General features: G+C 42.0%; 1 protein-coding gene across 1 annotated transcript; it reads left to right on the top strand.

The window, feature by feature from the left end:
* Nucleotides 1-482: 482 nt before the first annotated feature.
* SLC46A3 (solute carrier family 46 member 3) lies at nt 483-21715 on the top strand. The gene is made up of 6 exons (XM_056109797.1): nt 483-695; nt 1352-1564; nt 9482-10352; nt 12751-12834; nt 17927-18083; nt 20559-21715. The coding sequence occupies exons 2-6, from the start codon at nt 1376-1378 to the stop codon at nt 20641-20643; spliced, it is 1386 nt and encodes a 461-aa protein (XP_055965772.1). The 5' UTR covers nt 483-695; nt 1352-1375; the 3' UTR covers nt 20644-21715.
* Nucleotides 21716-22094: the final 379 nt, after the last annotated feature.

Here is a 22094-nt window from a genome sequence, read left to right as displayed (position 1 = left end):
GAGTGGCACTCTCAAGGTTACAAGCTACGAACTGCCATCCCGATTTGAATGAAAGTCTTTGGACCCAGCCGGTAACTTCATTACCCATTGCTCGGAGAGAGAGAAAGCAACAGGGCAGACTCCTCGGGAGGCGGGCCCAGGAGTGGCATGGGGCCGGACCAATCAGCGCGGGGGGGGCAAGGGCAGGCGGCCCAATCACGAGACGGCTGCGCTGCCACTGACAGTTTAGGCCGCGGCGGGACGGGCGCCCCGGCTACCCCGCCTCCTCCTCGGCGGGCGGTGGGGCTGAGTCACGGCGGGTGCAGGCCGGTCGGTGGATTCTGGAACCAAACAAACACGGCCCGGCGACACGCCACCCGCGGGAAGCAACCCCCTCCGCCCCGAGCTCGCGGGGACCGAGCGCGCCCGGCCTCCCGAGGAGCAGTCTCGGTGCTGCGCGGCGGACCCATCGCCACGACCCTCGGGGCTCCCTGAGCACCCCCCACCCCCGGAGCGGTGCATTGGGTCAGGTCGAACAAAATTGTCCCCCGCGTCCCAGCGACACGAGGCCCGGCCGCCACCTGCTCCCCCGGGAGCACCTGCAGCTCAGGAGGGGCCTCGGAAGCACGGGGCACCCCCCCCCCCCGCCCACGGAGGAGTGAGCCCCGAAAACGGCGCCACCTGTGCCCAGGGTGGCGGGAAGACTGTAACGTGGGGTGAGTTTTGGGGGTTTGTTTTGTTTTTTAAAACCCCCTTGCGACCGGGAACTGCCCGCTGTTCTGCGTGAGATCGACAATAACAAACGGTGGCGCAAGAGGCGGTCCCCGAGGAGAGGAAGCGGGCTGATTGCCCTGATCAAAAGCTGCTCACCGTACATAGTGCGGTATAGAGGATGAGGGCTGTGGCTTGTTGAAATTAGGTTTTTTGAAAGATCCTCTTAAAGGCAAGTTGACTGTAAGAGGCCCTACTCTTTTTGTTTTTGAGCCACACCCGCGGTGCTCAGGGCTTACTCGTGACTCTGTGCTCATGGGTCACTCCTGGCAGGACTCGGGAGACCTTCTAGGCAGGGTACCTGGGCTGGAACCCAGTTCGGCTACCTACAAGGCAAGTCCCCTACCCCCTATACTACCTCTCCGACCCCTTAAAAGGTCCTTCTCTTTAAAATGGGAAGTAGGATCTAATTCAGGTTTACTTAGTATGTCCCCCATTCCAGATGCAAAAATCACTCAATCAGGAAGCAGTTCCTGTTTTCTGTTCCCAAGCTAGCTTATTTGTTTACACCACAAACGTTCCTAACATTAAAAACAAGTCTCTTGGAGAAGAATGCAACTGATTATCTTCCTGGGTTTTTTTTTTCCTTTCTTTTTTCTAGAACTCCCCCACCTAGCCAAGCAAAATGAAGGTTGTACTTGTTGAGCCTGCCATTTGCCTCAGTGCATTTGCTCTGACTTTAACGTCTCCACTCACAACACAGTACGTGTACAGGAGAATATGGAACGAGACGAGTAACTACAGCATTGCACTTGAGAGTAATATTTCACAGTGTGAAAAGAATAAAAGCAACCCGTTTTTCATATTTCAGGAGGTAAGACATGAAAATATCCTCTCGTGTCATGGTATTCCTCTAACATCGATCCCTCTGGCAGTCACCATAACAATCCCAATCTAAGAGCCTTTATTCTGTTTGCACCTTGTTTCCTGATACCTTTAATCTGCCTCTTTTACTTAACCCTGCCCCCCACACCACACACACACACACACACACACACACACACACATGCACACACGTTAGAGGGAAGAGCAAATTTGGACAGACCCAGGGGTGCGCCAAGGCTATTTCTGGCTCTGTGCCCAGGAGTGAACCCAGGTAATGCTTGGGGACCAACCATATGTAATGTCAGGGATATAAACCCAGGTCAGCCAAACAAATGCCTTAATCCCTGCTCTCTCCCTGGCCCACAGGGCCCCTTCTTCTGTGATACAGATCCTTATTCTTTCAGAAAATCTCAGCAAGTCTCATCTCCTCTGAGATGGTCTCCTGTCCCTTTGCTCTTGCTTCCTACTCCAACCCCCAGAAAACCTCCTGAACCCGGGACCAATCTGTGGTGGCTAAAGTGAGGAAGCGTGATGTCTCTGCCGTTTTTGTTTGCTTCCTTCCATTTCCTTCCCCTGCAGGTTCATGACGCTGAATTTCAGTGATGCCTGATAGTGGCCTGTCACTGAAGGCTGGGATGGCCCTGAGTGCCCGTCATGGGTGGGGATGGGCAACCTGTACTGTTAGTGTCATATGTGGCATGCAGGGTTCGAACTTTTGCTCTGGAGAGCCTGAGGCTTTGTCAGCTATCACAGAGTCTTTCCTTCTCCCTCTCCAACCTCCTTTCCTTACTACCTTTTTGATTTGTTTAGATGAGTGGTACATTCCGCTGCTCCTTAAGCTCCTTATTGTAATAGGGGTCACTCCTTAGGCTCCTTGTTGTAATAGGGGTCACTCCGAGTGGGATCCTTCAGTGCTTTGTGTCAGAGATGGGACCCCAGCTGTGCTCCTCCTAAGCCTTAGGCACTTTTGAGCCATCTACCAGTGACCAAGGGCAATGGAGAAAGCATCCACATGGGGAATATTTTTTTGTTTTGGGGCCTACCCATCAGTTCTCAAGGCCTATTTCTATCTGTGCTTCTGGAGGTATTCAGGGAATGACCATATGAGATACTGGAGATAGAACCCAAGTTAGCCATGTTCAAGGCAACTGCCTTTTCCAATAATACTGTTATTCTAGCCCTAGGGAGGAATAATTTTTCTTAACAGAACATACTTACTGACTTTGAGTGCTTCCCCTTGAGGAGGGATATTTTGTAATGGTTAAGAGTGGTTCTGTCTCCCAGGGGATGAGAAAAACATAAGGAAATGCCAATGGCTGGCCTGTAAGATTTTATTCTCCATAGACTAGAACTCTGGAGACTCTAAGATTTTATTCTCCATAGAATAGAACTCTGGAGACCAGGGAGCGAGTTGAAACCTCAGAGGGAAAAGGCAAAAGGTCCCCAGTGGAGAGCTCCAGCACTTCTGAGCGGTCGCAAGAGTATCTGCTTACAAACTCTGCACTGGGGCCCAGCTGCTGAGCACAGTACCGGCTGGTTCCCCATTTCCATGGAACTGGTTCTTCCTGGGCAGCCAAGCCATGGTGAAGGCATGGCCTAGAGTGAATCCACAGCTAGAGAAGGGCCTGACATCCCCCTCACTGTTTGGCTTCCCTTCAGGCATGCTTCCCTTTCCCGTTCACAGGGCATGTCAGTGTCTGGGTGAGACTCTGGACCTTCCTTCTCCAGAGGGCCAGGAGTAGAGGAGGAATAGAAGAAGAGAGAACTTGAGTGTCTGGAGGTATTGGCTGCCAGGTTTCCTTAAGGTGGGAGACACAGATCTTAGCCCCCCACCCTGGGGTCCCCTCTCAGCAGCTTCAGTGAGTGCCCGTTGGAGAATCTTAGCCTCAGGGGAGCTGGCCTGGCCCAGAGCAGGGGGCTGCAATGTGAAGATGCACATACAGATTTTTTAATTGAATTTTAAGTGGAATGGATTGACTGTTGTTTCTTAATTGCTCTTTAAATTGGTTGATAGTCAAACAAAAAAAACTGTAGTCACCTTCCCCAACCTGCCACCCACGACTGGGATGGACATCAGTGTCATCTCAATTTTAATTCCAAGGACAGGAGGATCTTTTTATTTCCCCGGAAGCACTGCTATCATGTCAGTCCTTCCTTCCAGCCTCCTGCTTAGCATCTGAGAGAACATTCTCTTCCAAGGACTCCTGTTCACCATTCCCTAGCTCTGCAGGGAGGATTTCAGCTAGTTGCTCATGGAAAGAACCCTGAAAATAAAAGCTGTTCTAGTGCAGGGTCACCCCCAAAATAATAGTTAGGTACTGTTTTCAGTGGGCTGGAGCAATAGCACAGCGGTAGGGCATTTGCCTTAAAAGCAGCCAACATGGACAACCCAAGTTCGATTCCTCCGCCCCTCTTGGAGAGCCCGGCAAGCTACCGAGAGTATCTTGCCCCCATGGCAAAGCCTGGCAAGCTACCTGTGATGTATTCGATATGCCAAACACAGTAACAACAAGTCTCACAACGGAGATGTTACTGGGCCCGCTCGAGCAAATCGATGAACAACGGGAGGACGGTGCTACAGTGCTACTGTTTTCAGTTCAGATTTTTCTGCCCAAGCTCCTTAAGGAACTGTTGTGTATAGGAGTGGACAGTATACTAATGTGTTGCTTCCTCTAATGCTATATTTACTTATCCTTCCTGTACAAATCAACACATGTGCATGTATATGAAAAAGCCTCCGACATCCCATATGGTCCCCCAAGTCCTCCAGGAGTAGTCCCCGAGCACAGAGCCAGGAGTATGCCCTAAGCACAGCCAGGTATGACCACAAAACTAAGAAAAAATAAGATATTAGAATTTCAGGGTACAAACATAGGAGTCAACTAAGTTATTTCACTTAAATATAACATTTTGAAAATCTGTGTCGAAAAGTATTGGGCTTAAATTGATCTAGTCTGTTTTCAACATCATGATTTCTGACTTAAGATACATTTGTACACTTCTCTTGGGCAATGAATAATATCAGTCTCTTAAGCAGCATTTCTCAGCCAGTGGTCAGTAACCCCCAATGTGCCCTCAGGATATTCCAAGGGGCCACAGCTAAAAGTCAGGAAAATTGGGGCCCATGGCACCATAAGACCAGGGAGACCACTGGAAGGACACAGGAAATAAGGTGGGAAAGGGTGCAAAAAGAGGTTGAGCAACATTGCTCTGAAGGGCCTCTTAACAAAGTAGCCAGACTATGAGTAGGAAACTCTTAACTCAGGGCAAAGAACTAAAGCATTGTAGGTGTATTTTGTTGACTTTTGTGGAGGAAGAAATTTTGAAGCCCTTTATCATTCCTTTGCTTGTTAAGAGATTAACTTTGAAGTGTTAGATTGGCCTATGGGATTTGTTCTAGGACATTTAGATAGGTACTCTGCAAATTGGAGCAGATAATGATAATCAATAGATAAAAGATCAGGGCATTCTTGCTCAGGAATTGATGTATAAAACTATTTTAAATTATTAACACACCTGGCAGTGCACAGGACTTAGTCCTGGCTCTCTGCTCAGGAGTCATTCAGGACGGGACTCTACTTGGGGCACTAAATGTAGTGCTGGGGATCCAAGCTGGGCCTGCCACATTCAAGGCAAGCATCTTGCCTGCTATACTCTCTGTCCCCAACACAAGTTTTGGGTTGTATTTTTAAACCAATAGATTTAGTGAATATTTTGTATTCAACAGAAATATATATATTTCTGTCACTGTCCTCCCGTTGTTTATCGATTTGCTCGAGTTGTTGTTACTGTGTTTGGCATATCGAATACATCACGGCAAGCTTGCCAGGCTCTGCCGTGCGGGCGAGATACTCTCGGTAGCTTGCCGGGCTCTCCGAGAGGGGCGGAGGAATCGAACTCGGGTTGGCCATGTTGGCTGCGTGCAAGGCAAACGCCCTACTGCTGTGCTATCACTCCAGCCCTATATACATACATATATATATATATATATATATATATATATATATAACTTGAAATAGTAACTTTTTTAAACAGGAAATAATGTCCTTCAACTGATGTCTTCCATCTACCCTTATATATTGTATTCTATTATATACAGTAATTATGTCTACTAATTATAATATATAGTAATGGTAAGACTCCAGCACTTAAGAGGTACAGACATATACACTCTACTTATGTCTTCAATTTGATTTATAATCATAATAAGTCTCAGTCATTGTTAAAGTGTGTCTTTTAAAAGCACTGCATATGGTCCCCTGAGCCTGCCAGGAGTGATCCTCAAGTGCAGAGCCAGGAGGATCCTGAGCATCACCACGTGTGGCTCCAAAAAAAAAGTGAAAAATTAAATCAAATCTGTATTTTAAAATAGATTAAGTCACAGATGAGGAGAGAGGTCTATGTTAGTGACTGGGTTAAGAGTGATGATAGGTACACATGGGAAAGAAGAGAGAACATAATGGAGAGATGCATTCTTTGGATGTGGGAGGCCCCAGTACCTTATGAGAGTCCAATCACCACCTTGGGTGATACCCTCTCCAACCAAGCCCCCACAGCACAGAGCCTGAAGTAGACCCTCAGCACTGCAGTATGTAACCAAAAAGCCAGGGGTAGGGAGTGGAGAATGATAGTAGATAAAGGGAACACAGGACTTGGGTGGAGGGGTAGAAATGGGAGGAGGAATCTACAAGTAGAACATCTTGTTGCGCTGATGTTCTGATTAAAAGATAAGTTGCTCCATTCTGCAATATTTACCTAATCCAAATGATGCCTGTAATAGCTTAAAGATATGCTCAAGAAAACTAAAGTAGTAAAGATGAAGAGCTCAAACCACATTAAGCGGGACCGCACAATGTCTCTGTGCAGTACCTTGCCACAGCCCTCCAGGGAGGGATAATGGTTTGCTCCTTGTCAGAGATTAGAGTCTCCTGAAGCTTGGAAGGAGATAAGGAGAGAGGGGATGGGGAGAGAGAGAGGAGGGAGAGAGAAAAAGGGGGGAGAGAAAAAACAGCCAGTAGGATCTGTCGAGTGTCAAGCCTGTGCTGAGCTGTGTTCTAGAAACTGGTGATACTATAGGAAAGAAGATTTCAAGCATCCCTGGAGGTTGGCCTGGAGTACTGAAGGCAGCCAGTGAAGTTGGTGGAGTCAAATACCAGGTCTCATCTCTAAAAGATATACATATACATATACATATACATATACATATACATATACATATACATATACATATACATAGCATATACATATCCCAGCCCTTCAGCTGGGAGGGTTGCTTCATATGGAGTGATTGGCCAATGGAAATTCTTCTGAAGGGGCTTGAAGCAGTGTGACAATCAGGCAGAGGGAACAAGAACAAAACCAAATGAGCCCAGAGTGTGTGAGAGTTAGATTGTTAACTGAGAGAAGTGCAGAATATGGAGAGGAAAGCAGAGAAGTCTTGTTGGCCCCTGTACCGTGGCGAGGAGTTTAGTTTTACTCCAGGGTGGGGAAGGCCACAGGGGAATTTAAAGCACAAGAATGACAAGAGCTGATGTAGCTTTGATCTGGTTCCTGCCCACTATCCCTCACTCTTTTTGTTGTTCTTGCTGCTGCAATGCTCAGGGGTTGCACACTTGGCAACAGTGTGCTGGGAGCCACACTGTGGCCATGCCAGTGATCACAGCATGCGGTGATGCTAGGGAGTAAACGCAGAAGCCTCGTGCATGCAAAGTGGCTCTCTACCATTGAGTGGCACTCCCAGACCGGGGTGTATGTTTCTTAATATCAGTCTAATTGCTGTGTAATGAGTGGCCTGATTTTAGATCCAAATTCACCTGGCTCCAGAGCTTAAGCTCTTAGTGAATGAGGACTCTTAATCAAGCTCTGCTTCAAAATGATCATATGTTAAGGTTAAGAGGACAGGAGGGGGAGATGAATCTGGGAATATCAGAGAGATGCAGTTTGAACTTGACTCTGGGCTCTGCATGGGACATACTGAGCATCTGAGGAATGAGTGTGGGTTAATGCTGAAAAGTGACTTTGGACCATCTCTTGGTGACTTGAAATACCAGACTTAGCCCAGACTCTGGGGTGTGGACTTGGCCTAACAGGAAAAAGGAAGATCCTGACGCTGTAAGGCAGATGAAAGATTCGCCAAGGTGTGTTTTTACAAACATGTTCCCAGTCTCGTAGTAGGTTACCTGCAAAGGACGCCTAGCATTATTAAGTTGACTATATGTCCAGGTAAAAACTAAGCAGAGTTGTCAATTCTGGCAGCAACATTGGGATTCTAGGATGGGAAAGCAAGAGAAGTTCCGGGATGCGGTGGTGGGGGAGAGGGGTGCCAGGGGAGTAAGTGGGGATAGGACAGACTGTGTGGGTAGGGCACGGGTGAAAACAAGGCTAGAGAGCCAGAAATGACAGAAGATTTGCATTTGATTGATTAGAATATTTCTGGGCTGGAGTGATAGCACAGTGGGTAGGGCGTTCGCCTTACAAGCGGCCAACATGGCCGACTCGAGTTCGATTCCTCCGCCCCTCTCGGAGAGCCCGGCAAGCTACCGAGAGTATTGGATATGCCAGACACAGTAACAACAAAGTCTCCAATGGAGACGTTACTGGGCCCGCTCGAGCAAATCGATGATCAACGGGAGGGCCTTTACCTTTACCTTTAGAATATTTCCTGGAAATTGCTTAAATTACATGAATATGTAACAATAAAAAATAAGCTCACAGGAGCCAGAGAGATAGTACAGCAGGTAGGTCACTTACCTTGCACATGGCCAGCCCGGGGTTCAATCCCTACCATCTCATGTGATCTTCTTAACCCCACCAGGAGTGGTTCCTGAGCACAGAGCCAGGAGTAACCCCTGAGTACTGCTGTATGTGCCCCAAAACCATTAAAAAAAATAAAAATTAAGCTCACAGTGTAAGAGAAATCATCATATAGTATTTGATATATTTTTGTTGTCCATCACTTGTTGAGGATGTTTTCTAAATACTCTATGAATCCATCTGCTTAGGAATCCATTAAGAAACAGTGCACAGTCTTTATATTAAATGCCTTTAAATTATCCCCCTCCCCATTCTTCTCTCCCATTAGCGTGTGTAAGAAATGTGACAGCTTCTGATCTGCTTGTGTCCCTAGTGGTCTCTTTGTTTTAGTTCTCAAAGGAGTTGAGTTTATCTGACTCCCTAGCTCATCCTGACCACCTCTAGTCTATGTAAAACTCCTCTTTTGGTTTGGTTTTAAACTCTTTAGTAAATAAAAGAGCAGAGTTCTAAGTGATATAAGTGGAAGCACAATGAAAAAAGGAAATTGAATGTTTGCTACCTCAGCTTTTGTTTGATATTCATTCTCCTTTATAATAGAAATGGGGAAGGTATTGCTCTTGTTTAGAACAGTGACCGTGGTCATTTAATGATAACTGTTAATAGAAGAAAAAAATTATATAACTTGTCCTGGAGGTCTTGGGCTCTATGGATCCTCTATACAAGATAGACATTCATCATCCATCTGTACACACTTTATTCTTTCATGGTTAAAATTCCCCCCATCCCCTGGGGTACTTGAGTATAGTGACTGAGTATTGTTGTTCTTTTTTGTGTCACACCTGGTGGTGCTCAGGAGACTCCTGGTGGGGGGAGATTGGGGAGAGGGCTCTGACCATTAACCCAGGTCACATGTGTGCAGGTCACATGCTCTATATACTTTACTATGGCTCAGTCCCTGGCGGCTGAGCCTCTGTGATCATATCACTTCTTGACATCTGCTTTGTGAACTGCATGAAGAATGAAGCTCTGCAAAGTCTACACAACAGAGAGGCCCCATCTGTGATCTATTGGCAATTCCATCTAAAAAAAATGTGCACTATTTATGTTGTCTAAATCTCTGAAAACACCTTGTCTTCTTTGTATTCCTTTATAGGAAGTTCAGAAAAAAGTGTCTCTTTTCAGTCTGCAAATGGACATGAGTGGATTGATTCCAGGCCTGGTGTCTACATTCATACTTCTGTCTTACAGTGATCACCAAGGACGAAAGTTTCCAATGATTTTGTCTTCTGTTGGTGCTCTTGCAACCAGTATTTGGCTCTGTTTGCTTTCCTATTTTGCCTTTCCATTTCAGCTTTTGATAGCATCTTCCTTTATTGCTGCATTTTGTGGCAATTCCACCACATTTTTGGGAGCCTGTTTTGCCTACATAGTTGACCAATGCAAAGAACAGAAACAAAAAACTATTCGAATAGCAATAACTGATTTTATACTTGGACTTGTTACTGGATTAACGGGACTGTCTTCTGGCTATTTTATTAGAGAACTAGGCTTCGTGTGGTCATTTTTAATTATCGCAATGGTTCTTACTGTCAACTTAGTTTATATTGTATTTTTCCTTGATGACTCAAAGACAGAGTCTTCATCTCAGAGTGGGTCCAGATCATGTAGTGAGGGCTTAAAAAACCTGCTTTCCCAAACTTACATGCTTTTTAAAAATGCTTCTGGGAAGCAGCGATCTTTGCTCGGTTTGTTACTTTTTACAATGATGAGTTATTTTTTCGTGATAATAGGTACTTCCCCCATTTTTATCCTATATGAATTAGATTCACCACTCTGCTGGAATGAAGTTTTTATAGGTTATGGATCAGCTTTGGGTAGTATCTCTTTTTTGAGTAGTTTCCTGGGAATATGGCTTTTCTCTTACTTTATGGAAGATATTCACATGGCCTTCATTGGAATTTTGACCACCATGGTGGGAATGGCTATGACAGCCTTTGCCAGAACAACACTGATGATGTTTTTAGGTGAGTTGCTAATGGAGTATTTGATGCATATGTAAAATGTGTGTTTGATATTTATAGAAAATGAATTTAGTCTGTTGGGTGAGAAATTTTAATAGGAAAACTTCCGTGTAACTCATTTTAGAATTTTTAATTTAATAATTTTTAAAAGCATACCATTCTAGTTTAATTAAAGTTATTTGATAAAAGTTAGCCTGCCAGAAGCTAGAAGCTAAATGTTTAAGAAAAAAACAATTCACCAGATAACTCTGATTTTACAAATTAGAATATTTACCAAAACCTTATTTTGAGGAATATTCTTTTTGTAAATGAAATCTTTAATATAGTTGTCACCAAGATAAATATTTTTTAAAATACTTCTTGAGGATGTGGAGAGTTACCTGCTCAGTTACCTGCTTCAGGTTGAACTGGAATCCCCAGTTCAACCCCTGGCTTCCTGTGCTTCCCTCCAAGAAACAAAAACAAAAACAAATGATATAAAAATGCTAGGACACTTTCAAAAAATCTTAAGACAATTGTATATGGTATACTTAAAAGATCTGTAAGAAAAGTCATTAAATATATTCAAGAAAAAAAATTCTTTGACGAGGTTTTCCAAATTGGTCCTTCTGCAATTGACCACGCCATTAACTGGTTTTGGATAAATCACTTTTTGCAAATTGGACTGCATTCTTACCTACTGATCTCATAAGTGGTTTTTGTATGACTCAAGGGAGGTACTGCATCTAATAGAGCTGTTGGAATTTTGGGAAAATTTAATCGCTTTCTACAAAGTGAGTATTGACTTCTTGCTACCTTGCAGAGACCAAGCAGGATTGGACTTACTTTTTATCTATAGTACTAGTTAATTTAATCTAAGTTACTTACACCTCATATTTATTTATTTATTTATTTATTTATTTATTTGCTTTTTTGGGTCACCTGGTAATGCTTAGGGGTTACTCCTGGCTCTGCACTCAGGAATTCTGGCAGTGCTCAGGAGACCATGTGGGATGCTGGGAATCAAACCCCGGTCGGCCGCAGGCAAGGCAAATGTCCTATCTGCTGTACTATTGCTCCATCCCCTACACCTCATTTTTAATCTGTAAAATGAGTAAAGTAGTATGTAATTCAGAGGATAATCATGAATAAAATACTCTAAAGCACTTAGCAGAATGTCTCCTCTCAGCAAATGCCAGATCTTCCTTCTCTTAGAGTTCTGAAGGCAAATGAATTTAATGAATGTGAAAACACGTTAAAAACATCAAAGTTATCCTCAAATGTAATATATAACCACTTTAATATGTCTTTTTTACAATGGGTTTTTAAAATTTCTATATTAAGCAGCCTCTCTACCATTGAGTGGCATTACTAGGCCTTGATGTTATTTTTAACATTGTTCTAATGTCTGTGTATTGAATGGTCTGATTTTGGATTCAAATTCACCTGACTATATAGCTTAATCTCTTAATCAATGAGGACTCTTAATTCAAGTCCACTTTGAAATGATTATTGTTATATGATAATGTTGTTACATATTATTCATAATAGCACTGTAGGACTCTCCTCCCGTTGTTCATCAATTTTCTTGAGTGGGCACTAGTAACGTCTCCATTCTGAGACTTATTACTGCTTTTGGTATATTGACTATGTCACGGGTAGCTTGCCAGGCTTTGCCGTGCGGGCAGGTACTCTCGGTAGCTTGCCGGCCTCTCTGGGAGGGTCGGAGGAATTGAACTCGGGTTGGCCATGTGCAGGCAAATGCCCTACCCACTGTGCTATGGCTCAGGTTCATTATTCATAATATATAATATATTTTATGTATTATAAATTTAATAGAATGTAATATCATCAGGCCCTGGGCATGTCATCCCCTGAAAATGCAACTACTAAGACTTATAATTTAAGACTAAAGATAATTTTTGTCACTAAAGCTATTTGGCCACAAGGAGGAAGAGCAAGATAAGAAAGAACCAATTTATCAATAAATGAATCAAAACAAGAAGTGGTGTGGACACTGGAATAGAAAGTCTGAAAAATAAAAGCAAAGAAGCAAATAATAAAATCTAAATGACAGTCACATTAATAAATAAGAAGTTATTCATTATTTATATAGTAATTTGGAAATTAGCAGATAATTCCCATTTGGTAGATAATACAGACCTGAACCAGAAAAACAAAAAACTACCACAAACCTCTGTTCTTAGCATTGCAATAAAAATTCTGGAGTAAAATAGCCTTAAATAGATTCATCTTTAAGTTATTTTCATTCATTAGCAGAATTATACAGTTAATTCCATCTTTAGGAGCATTGATTGCATTAGGATGCTTACTGAAAATGAAATATTTAGAGAGAAAATATTCCCTCTGCAAATGAACCTCTGGTTTTCTGATGTGCCGTTTCCAACTGTGTCTCTCCCAGTCAGGCTGCCGTTCCTTTTCACTATTGTCCCCCTGTCTGTCCTGAGGTCCATGATGTCAAAAGTGGTTCGTTCTACTGAACAAGGTGAGTGTCATCTGCTCAAGGGATATAATAAGCCTACGACCTATGCTACCTCAAATCTAGATATCACCAACATTTGATTCTTCATAATATTCTACAACTCTTTTTTTTATCTTTTCTTGTCTTGGGGTCACACCCAGCAGTGCTCAGGGCTTACTCCTGGCTCTGCTCAGGGATCACTCTTGTCAGGGTACAGGGGACCATATGGGATGCCAGAAATCCAACCTGGACCAGCTACAAGTGGTTTTTCTGCTGTATTATCTCTCTGCCCCCTACAGCTTCTTTTTGAAGAGAATATTGGAGATAAGAGGTACACTTGTTGGTAGGAAGAAGCTACCATAAAGGCAGGGCATGGTATGCCCAGGGCCTGGTGCTGAAAGGGCATGCTCTTGGCTTGCCCTCACCGGAAAGAGAGGAGACCTCAAGCCAGGTGAATCTGCCTACTGGGCTCCCAGCATTTCTAGAATACTTTCTGGTACCTGAGTCATCACAATTCCCAGCCAGCCAGCTCTGGGTTCACATCGAGAAAGTTCCTGGATGACCCTTTTCCAACCCTTTCTCTTCAGAGTTGACTTGCCCCTATGCTTGCCTCTAACCAGAGGGAGGGCCTGCCAGGGATTGTTGTATAGCTGCCCAAACTTCCCTTTTCAGAAAAAGAAAAAAAAAATGGTGTCCTCCTAGAAATCTACCCTCCTTAAATCAACAAACAGCAGCTCTCCATTTATACCAGAGACTTGGATTGGTACACCCATTTTGGAAACCACTGATTTACAGCCTTGATTTTTTTTTGAAGTATAACAGATTTTATTTGGAAGTTTTGAGGAAGGGGTGTGTGTGTGTGTGTGTGTGTGTGTGTGTGTGTGTGTGTGTGTGTATTGGAGAGTCAGAGAGAGAAAGAGAGAGACAGACAGACAGACAGAGACAGACACAGAGAAAGACATAGACAGACAGAGAGTGAGAGAGAGAGAGATAGAGAGAGAGAGAAAGAGAGAGAGAGAGAGAGAATAACATGCTCAAGAGAATGTGGGTTTCTCCAGAGTGGAGAGGGAGTGACAGCACACACCTCAAGCATCAGTTTAGGAAAGTATGAAGGTACACATCTCAAGAAGGGAAATGCAGGCGACACGTGTGCTCAGGTACCACATGCACTTGGGCAACATATGCATGCTATAGTCTTGCTTCTTAAACCAAGGGGGAAATCACACACCGATAAAAGGCAATGCTAAAACCCTTTTTGGGGGCAACAGTAAAAGGCATTCCACCCTCACAGACCTTATCTGGCCCTGTCTCAGTTCCCCTGTCCCTGTCATACCCCCATCCAAATCCTTATGACCAAGTAATCATTCAGAATCAACTGCTCACTGAATTCCAGGTGTTCCTGGCAGCGCTTGCCCATGCTCCACAGGTGTGGCAGCTTCCTGCTAAAGAGTGGGGGAAGGGTTGGGGTGGGGAGCAGAAATGGGGGTGGAGTTCTAAAATTAAATAGTGGTAATGGCTTTCCAACTCTATGAACATATTGGTAATCACTGAATTGCCCAGTACCAAAGTAGGTATTTTATAGAACAACTTCATCGATAAAGTTTTTCAGGAGAAAAATATTTTTACTTGTTTCACTTAAAGCAAAAAATTAAAATGCATGTTTTATAATAAAAAAAACTATGCATATCTACCTTTGTTCCTATTTGGTTTATTTGTAAAGACTTTTTTAAAAGTAAGTTTACTATTCAATGTAGTGACATTTAAAATTATTTACATTTTGGCACTTTGGATTCTAAATGATGAAGATACATTTTGTGAGTTGTGAGTCATTTGTTCCCATATCAGATCATTTGTTTACTACAAACTTAAAAAATTGCTTTGATGGTGTCAATGTCTCTGAAATGGAAAATGTCACCAATCTTCATTTTGTTTGTTTGTGGAGGAAGAGGGAACATACCCATAGTGCTCACACCTTACTCCTGGTTCTGTGCTCAGGGATAACTCCTGATAGGCCTGGGGAACTATGTGGGTTGCTGGTTGTCGAACCCAGGTCAGCCTTGTACAAAGCAAATGCCCTATCTGCTGTACTATTTCTCTGGTCCTCATTCATTACTTTTTTTTTTTTACAATGGATATTATTTGTGAAAATTGCACTTAAATACTGAAAGAAAGGAACACTGCTGAGGTTTTCACTGCCTGTCACTTTCTGTTCTTTTAAATCATAAAAGGGACTAACGTGCTTCAGCTTCGGGGTGAACAGTAAACTGCACCCACTGAGGCCTCTTATCTTCACATCCATGTGCTTTTTGTATAATAAAAGAAAATTCATAAAAACAGGCTGGACTTTTGAAATTGAGTTTCAATTTTTGGGTTTTTTGTTTTGTTTTGTTTTGGTTTGGTTTGGTTTGGTTTGGGGGTCACACCAAGTAACACTCAGGGATTACTCCTGGCTGTGCATTCAGGAAATACACCTGGGTCTTGGGGGCGCATCTAGGGTACTGGAGATTGAACCCAGGTTGGCCATATGCAAGGCAGGCACCTTACCGGCTGTACTATCGCTGCAACCTCAAAACTGAGTTTTTTTTAATTTACAAAACAATCACACTAATCATTAAATCAGTTTATAAACTCTCATGGTATTAAACATGATGAACTTCTCAGGGCAGGTCAGCAGGAAGCTGGTGGAACTTCCTAATTGTGCAGTTTGTTTGTGTCCTTACAGTTCTTGAGTTCCCTGGCCAATCACCCATTCAGAATGGACTCAAGCCATTGTAAAACAGGATGAGTAATGGGCAGTCTGTCCTCCAAGGCACCATCCCTGGCTTTAACAAAGGATTAGTAATAAAATCACTGTGCTAGAGAGAGAGTACAGTGGGCAGGCCACTTGCCTTGCACATTGACCAGCCTGGATTTGATTCCCAGCATCCTATATCATGCCCTGAGCCTGTTAGGAATAATTCCAGGGTGTAGAGCTAGGAGTAACCCCTGAGCCTTGCTGGCTGTGGCCCCACTTCAAAATAAATGAAATAAAATTCACATAGATAAGATTTCTTCCCAATTAAAACTGACAGTTTCCATAAATCAAAGAGGCAACCAGTTTATAACCCTTTTGATGATTAATAACTGAGCTCTTGAATGAAACTTAGGTTCACTTGTTTGACAAGGAAGTATTAAACATTTACTATGTGCCAGGACCATGAGGCCCTGGGTACAGAGCAGTGGACAAAACAGATGTACACTTTGCCTTGACAAAGCTTTGTAGTCCGAAGAAAGCATGTAAATGATAACACAATTTCAGAAGGCATATGCTTGTTTGATGAGTTTTATAATGAAGAATTGGAACTTCAATGTCTGAAAATATGCATAATAGAATGAAAAGATTAAATCAATAAAGAAAATCAATATGCAGCTTAAAAGAGCAAGGTCATGAATACTTGAGACAATATTTTTTGTAAACAACAACCTCTTTATAAAAGATTATCCTCAATCCTACATTTTCCTTTCTATCAGTCTAATAAAATCACATGATATTATTTTTGTTGTTATTTTTGTTTGGGGTCATACCTGGAGGTGCTCAGGGCTTATTCCTGGTTCTGCAGCACCTGGGATTGAATTGGGGTTAACCATGCGCAAGGCAATTGCAGCACCTGTCATAGAATTGGAGTTAACCATGCACAAGGCAATTGCCTTAGCCCCTATTCTGTCTCTCCCAGGTCCAGAATCCACACCCTTTTGTATTTGGTAAAACACCTGAGAGTGGAGGCACTTGTAAGCTGGTTCAACAGAAAATATGGTTCAAGAACCACATCCAAGTATAGGATTATTTTTACTAGAGTCCAGAGCAATGACTTGGGGAGTCTAAATTTTGTGTCACTCTGGAAGTAGAAATTCGATTTTAAGTACAAAAATGTAGGATAAAGTAATTAATAACTGAGCTCTTGAATGAAACTTAGATTCACTTGTTTGACAAGGAAGTATCAAACATTTACTATGTGCCAGGACCATGAGGCCCTGGGTATAGAGCAGTGGACAAAACAGATGGACACTTTGCTTTGACAAAACTTTGTAGTTTGAAGAAAGCAAGTAAATGATCACACAATTTCAAACACCAAACACGATGACCACTTAGTATCTGTATTGCAAATCACATGCCCAAAATTAGGGAGTAAGAAGGATTGTACCTGCCACAGAGGCAGGGAGTGGGGTGAGGTGGGGGTGGTGGTTGGGACACTGGGAACAGTGGTGGTGGAAAATGTGCACTGGTGGAGGGATGAGTGCTTGAGCATAGTTTGACAAATTCAAGTTTGTAACTGTCTCTCACGTTGATCCAATAAAACTTCTTTTTTAAAAAAAGTAGGATAGGAAAACCTTTCTCTGCCTACAGCTGTCACTCTTCCATATCTAAGAAGCAGTTTAAAAATGATGCTCTACCATGGGAGGGATATTATTCATGGTGGTGGAAAATGGGCACTGGTGGAGGGATGGGTATTTGATCATTGTATAATCGAAACCCAAGCACAAAAATTTGTAAATCTACATCTGTACTTCATAGTGTTTCACTAATAAAAATTTTTTAAAAAATGATCCTCTACCTTCCCAAAGGGTAAGCATCCATTGCCACGAGCTAACCTTGGGATACCTGCTGTCTGGAAGGTTGCTGGGAGCCTGAGACAACTCAGGTGGAGGCTGTGATGGGGATGAGAGGCAGGCAGGGTCCAGACAAGCCAGTTGCTCCAGCCTCAGCTCTGTCCTGTAGTCACAGGCTACTGTATTTTCAACATCAAGTCCCAGAACATTTTTTTATTTAAAATTTTTAATATTTATTTTGGAGTCACCACACCTACCTATGCTCAACACTTACTCTAGGCTTCATGCTCAGAGATGTTCCTGAGCAGACTCACAGGACCATATGTGGTGCTGGGGATCAAACCTCGATCAGCCTCATGCAAGACAAGCCCCTTGCCCACTGTACTCTCTGGCCCCATGACCTCAGTTTCTTGACTGCAGAATGAGCAATTCACTCCATGTTAATTCTTTTCAATGCATGTTCCATGTTCATTTTGATTTGTTGACTCATTACAGAGCTTTTCTTTTTCCTTGCCCCAACCCCAACCAGGTACACTGTTTGCTTGTATTGCTTTCTTGGAAACACTCAGTGGAGCCACAGCAATTACTGTCTTCAATGGGATTTATTCAGCCACTGTTGGCTGGTATCCAGGCTTCATCTTTCTGCTGTCTGCGGTTCTACTCTTAATCCCAGCAATGAGTCTGTGGTATGTACTTTTTAGTTATTTTACCAAAGGACAACTGGGTTGAGTTAACCTTACTAGAAAAATTATGTAGGTATAAAATCTTTGCCTTAGATATACTTTACTGAAAAACTTTTAGAATGAAGACATTTGTCAGAAATTTTGGTGACTGGGCTAGACTTGGCTGACAAGAATCAAGAGAAAGAATGATTGGGTTATATAGAGATTCAGAGAAGTTCCACCTTCTCAAACAATAAGTTAAATTGGCATCTAAGAACAACCATGTGTATATTCAAATTATTATTTTCCTATAGTATGATATCCCGTGCTGGTCAAAGATAACTGTAAAAAGATATATTTTAATACAGATTCTTGGATGAATGAAAAGAGCAGGTAATTGACACTAAATATAAGGTATTGTCTTTCCAAGGATTTGGCTTTAGGACTCACTTTGATATTAAAGTCTGAATCGAAAGTACATACAAAATGCCATTTATAAATAAAAAAAATTAGAAGCTTAAACATTAGAGAACTATTTCTCTCCCTTTCCTTAAACAAAGGAAAGTTTAAGCCAGCTTGGTAGGTGATTGCTAAAGTGCCCATGCAAATATGGTTGACAGATTCTGTGAGGCCAGAGCACTGAACTGAGAGCTTAGTGACATTTCTCTTCAGAGTTTTGCCCTCTTTCTCAGGCCCATAGGAATCAGCAGAGTCAGGTCTCCCTCTTCTCCTAAGCACTGTGGGTGTGGCTGTAAGGGAGAAAATCTCTCACCTGTATAGACACAAAACCTATAACAGCCGAGGACACCCTTAAGGACTGGCCCTCATCTTTATTGTTGTGCCCTTCAACTGCCTGCTGATGACCTGGAGTAGCAAAAGACAGTGTAGTTGTATGTGTATTTTCTCTGTGTTATGCTGAAAATTTATTTGACTAGTTATTTGAAAAAGGAGTCTCATCATTTATCTATTGGACTGGATCATCTACTGTTAAAAATTAACAGTAACATCTGTTGCTAGTGAGCATGTGATGAGAATATAAGGTCAGTCTATGTATTGCTGTTATTAAGTCTTACTCCTTATTGTTCATTTTGGAAAGTAATTCATGGATATATATAAAATGCTTTTGAAAAGAAAACAACCTAGTGTATCTGATGCAGTGATTCCTTTTAAAACCATATCCTAAGGCAATGATCAATGTCCAAAAGTATATGTAATGAACCTAATTTTAAATGAACATACTGACTAACCATAAGAGATGATTAATGAAGATACATCTATATCACGAAATTGGCCTTTAATAAGAGTTGCATAGATGGTGAACAGAATAGTGGGTAGTTTTAACTTTATTGTCCATGTATTAATAGTCTATATAACCCATTTTACTTTTATAATTTGAAAAATGAGTACATGTGGATAAAAGGCAGTTATCTTTATAGTAATGTTTCTAATAATTTAAATGTAGATGATAGTCTATTTTTAATCCCATACCATTTAGTGTTTTACATCGAAAGGCACAGGGCTGGAGAAACAGTACAGGGGTTAAGGTACTTGCCTTGTATACTACTTACCTCTGTTTAGTCGTGGCACTGGATGTGGGCCCCCAGTCACCTCCAGGAGTGATCCCTGTGCCTTGAGTATCCCCTTGTGTGTGACCCAAGCCCCATCCTCAAAAGAGAAAATTATGTACTATTTTAATTACTTCCAGATATGTATTCCCAGCTTTAAGTATAGCTACTGGACATAAACTTCAGCAGTAACTTTAGTTTAAATGTTTCATGTGTTGGAGCTGAAGCAATAGTACAGTGGGTAGGGAATCCGCCTTGCACAGAGTGACCTGACTTCAGTCCCTGGCATCCCAAATGGTCCCCAAGCACTGCCAGGAGTAATTCCAGGGGTGCCAGGGGTGCAGAGCCAGAACTAACCCCCGAGGATTGCTGTGTGTGACCCAAAAAGCCAAAAAAAACTTTCTTGTGAACTATGTGGAGCAGGCAGGAGTATGGAAAAGATTGCCGCATGGGAATTAAGAATGCTAGGATGCAGAGGTGGAGCATACTTTAGCAGGTAGGATGCTTGTCTTACATGTGGCAGACCCGGGTTTGATCCCCGGCACTCCACATGGACCCTGGAGCACTGCTAGGAGTGATCCCCTAGCACAGAGCCAAGAGTAAGACCTGAGCACAGTTGGGTGTGGCCTCCAGATCAAAGCCAAACAAAACATCAGGATATACCTTGATATGATTTATTAAAATCCACGTAGCCAGGTGGCACTCCCTTCTCTCATCACAACTGCCTTCAAGCTGTGGGATGCATAATTTTTCTTCCTTTTCTTTATGGGATGCCCTTTTTTCCTCTCCCTTGTTAATATTTCCTAATTTAAAAAGAAGCATACATTTTTCCCCTCTACAAAAATTAATCCAACTGAACAGGAAAGAGTGGCATTATAGATTCTTTATGTATGACCTTAATCTCCATTGTTAAGTGTCTTGTTTGTTTTGGCAGCGTTGTCAAGTGCTCCAACTGGAATGAAGGAAGCTACGTCGTTCTGACACAAGAGGAATCCAATGAAGACACTTCGGACAGATGATTGATGAACTGAGATTCTTTTATTTTTTTTTTTAAAAAGCACATATCACTAACTCCACAATCAGTACTTCATGACTAATTAATAAGTGATGTGTTCTTTCTTCTTTATAGTCATAGAAGTCATTCCTGGCTATAGCTTCTAGAAGTACTATGCACTTTAAGCACTTTATGAATATCATGTGATCTATTTCTAATACATAGAACAAATATCATTTTTGATTTATGAAAGGAACAAGCTGGATGATACACAGAAGGATTGAGAAGTGATGCACTCTAAAGCAATAATCCCCTTTATCTCCTCTAGTCTTACTTTAAGACAAAGGAGAACTCTTTACCTCAGTTTCTTGATTTGAAAAATGGGTTTCTAGCCACTCTCAGGGATTATGAAGGCAAACCATAAAAATTCTGATGTATCATTCACCAACAGAAAAGTAATGATAAGAGTTTCAAATATTTATGTTCTTAACCTCTGTTTGAATAATGCTTTTAATAGAGCCCATCCAGGTGCTATTCATAAATTCAAGAAATTTATTTAATACAATATTTGAAAGAGAAGTCCACTAAGAAGATATATTTTCACTTTATCTAATATGTTTAACTGATAACAGGCAGGATAATATTCCTATGGTCACACAGGAATAACCGGATAACAAATGAAATTGTTTCTAAATACATACCAAAACGATGTGAGAACAACTAATTGTGAAGTAAGCAATATAATAAACCCAAAAGTCATTCCTTGACTCTGCAAAGGATATCCTTGTTCTGTCATATTTCTTCTTCTGTCACACTTATCCTGGGGTCTACCCTGATCTCTGGAAAGCCAAAATTCTCTCCTGCTTCCTCTCTTAGAAATCTTTGAGTCTCCATCAAAGCAGTGCATTTTCTTTGTAGCCTTCTTGACATTTCCTCCCCTCATGCCATCTCTCTTTCCCCAGGTCACCATTGCATGTACTTTGATGCTAGCACTTCCTGCCCTCTTGTGATACGTGGTCCCCATACTGGGTGATGAGTGCTTTAGGACAGGGCCAATCTTCAATTCTTCATTGTATCCTCAATAAATGTAGGTTGAATTAAATGACTACAAAATGTATTCTTTTTAAACATGATTTAAAACAATATTTGTACCATATTATGTGAGGAACATGCAACAAGATAGCATGCAATGCTTGCAGATGTACTGGGAAAATTTGTCCCAGACTCTTGGTAAGCTGGAATGTTCACAGGTCTTTCAATATCCAAGTTAGTTACCATTTGTAGTAACATGAATGCCTTAAAGTACCACTGAATGATTAATCTCTTTGTAATCTTTCGAAAGCAACCACAGACTTCGTTTATTTATTTATTTATTTATTTAGCTTTTTTTTTAATGTAGGAGTACTGCTATTTATTCAGCCATTGATTAACTGATTGAATTGTGCATGAACTCTACCTTACTTTTTTTTCATTTTT

Source organism: Sorex fumeus, unplaced genomic scaffold (genome assembly GCF_029834395.1).
Source record: "Sorex fumeus unplaced genomic scaffold, SorFum_2.1 ptg000008l, whole genome shotgun sequence".
Classification (NCBI taxonomy): Eukaryota; Metazoa; Chordata; class Mammalia; order Eulipotyphla; family Soricidae; genus Sorex; species Sorex fumeus.
This window is presented reverse-complemented; position numbering and strand designations above follow the sequence as displayed.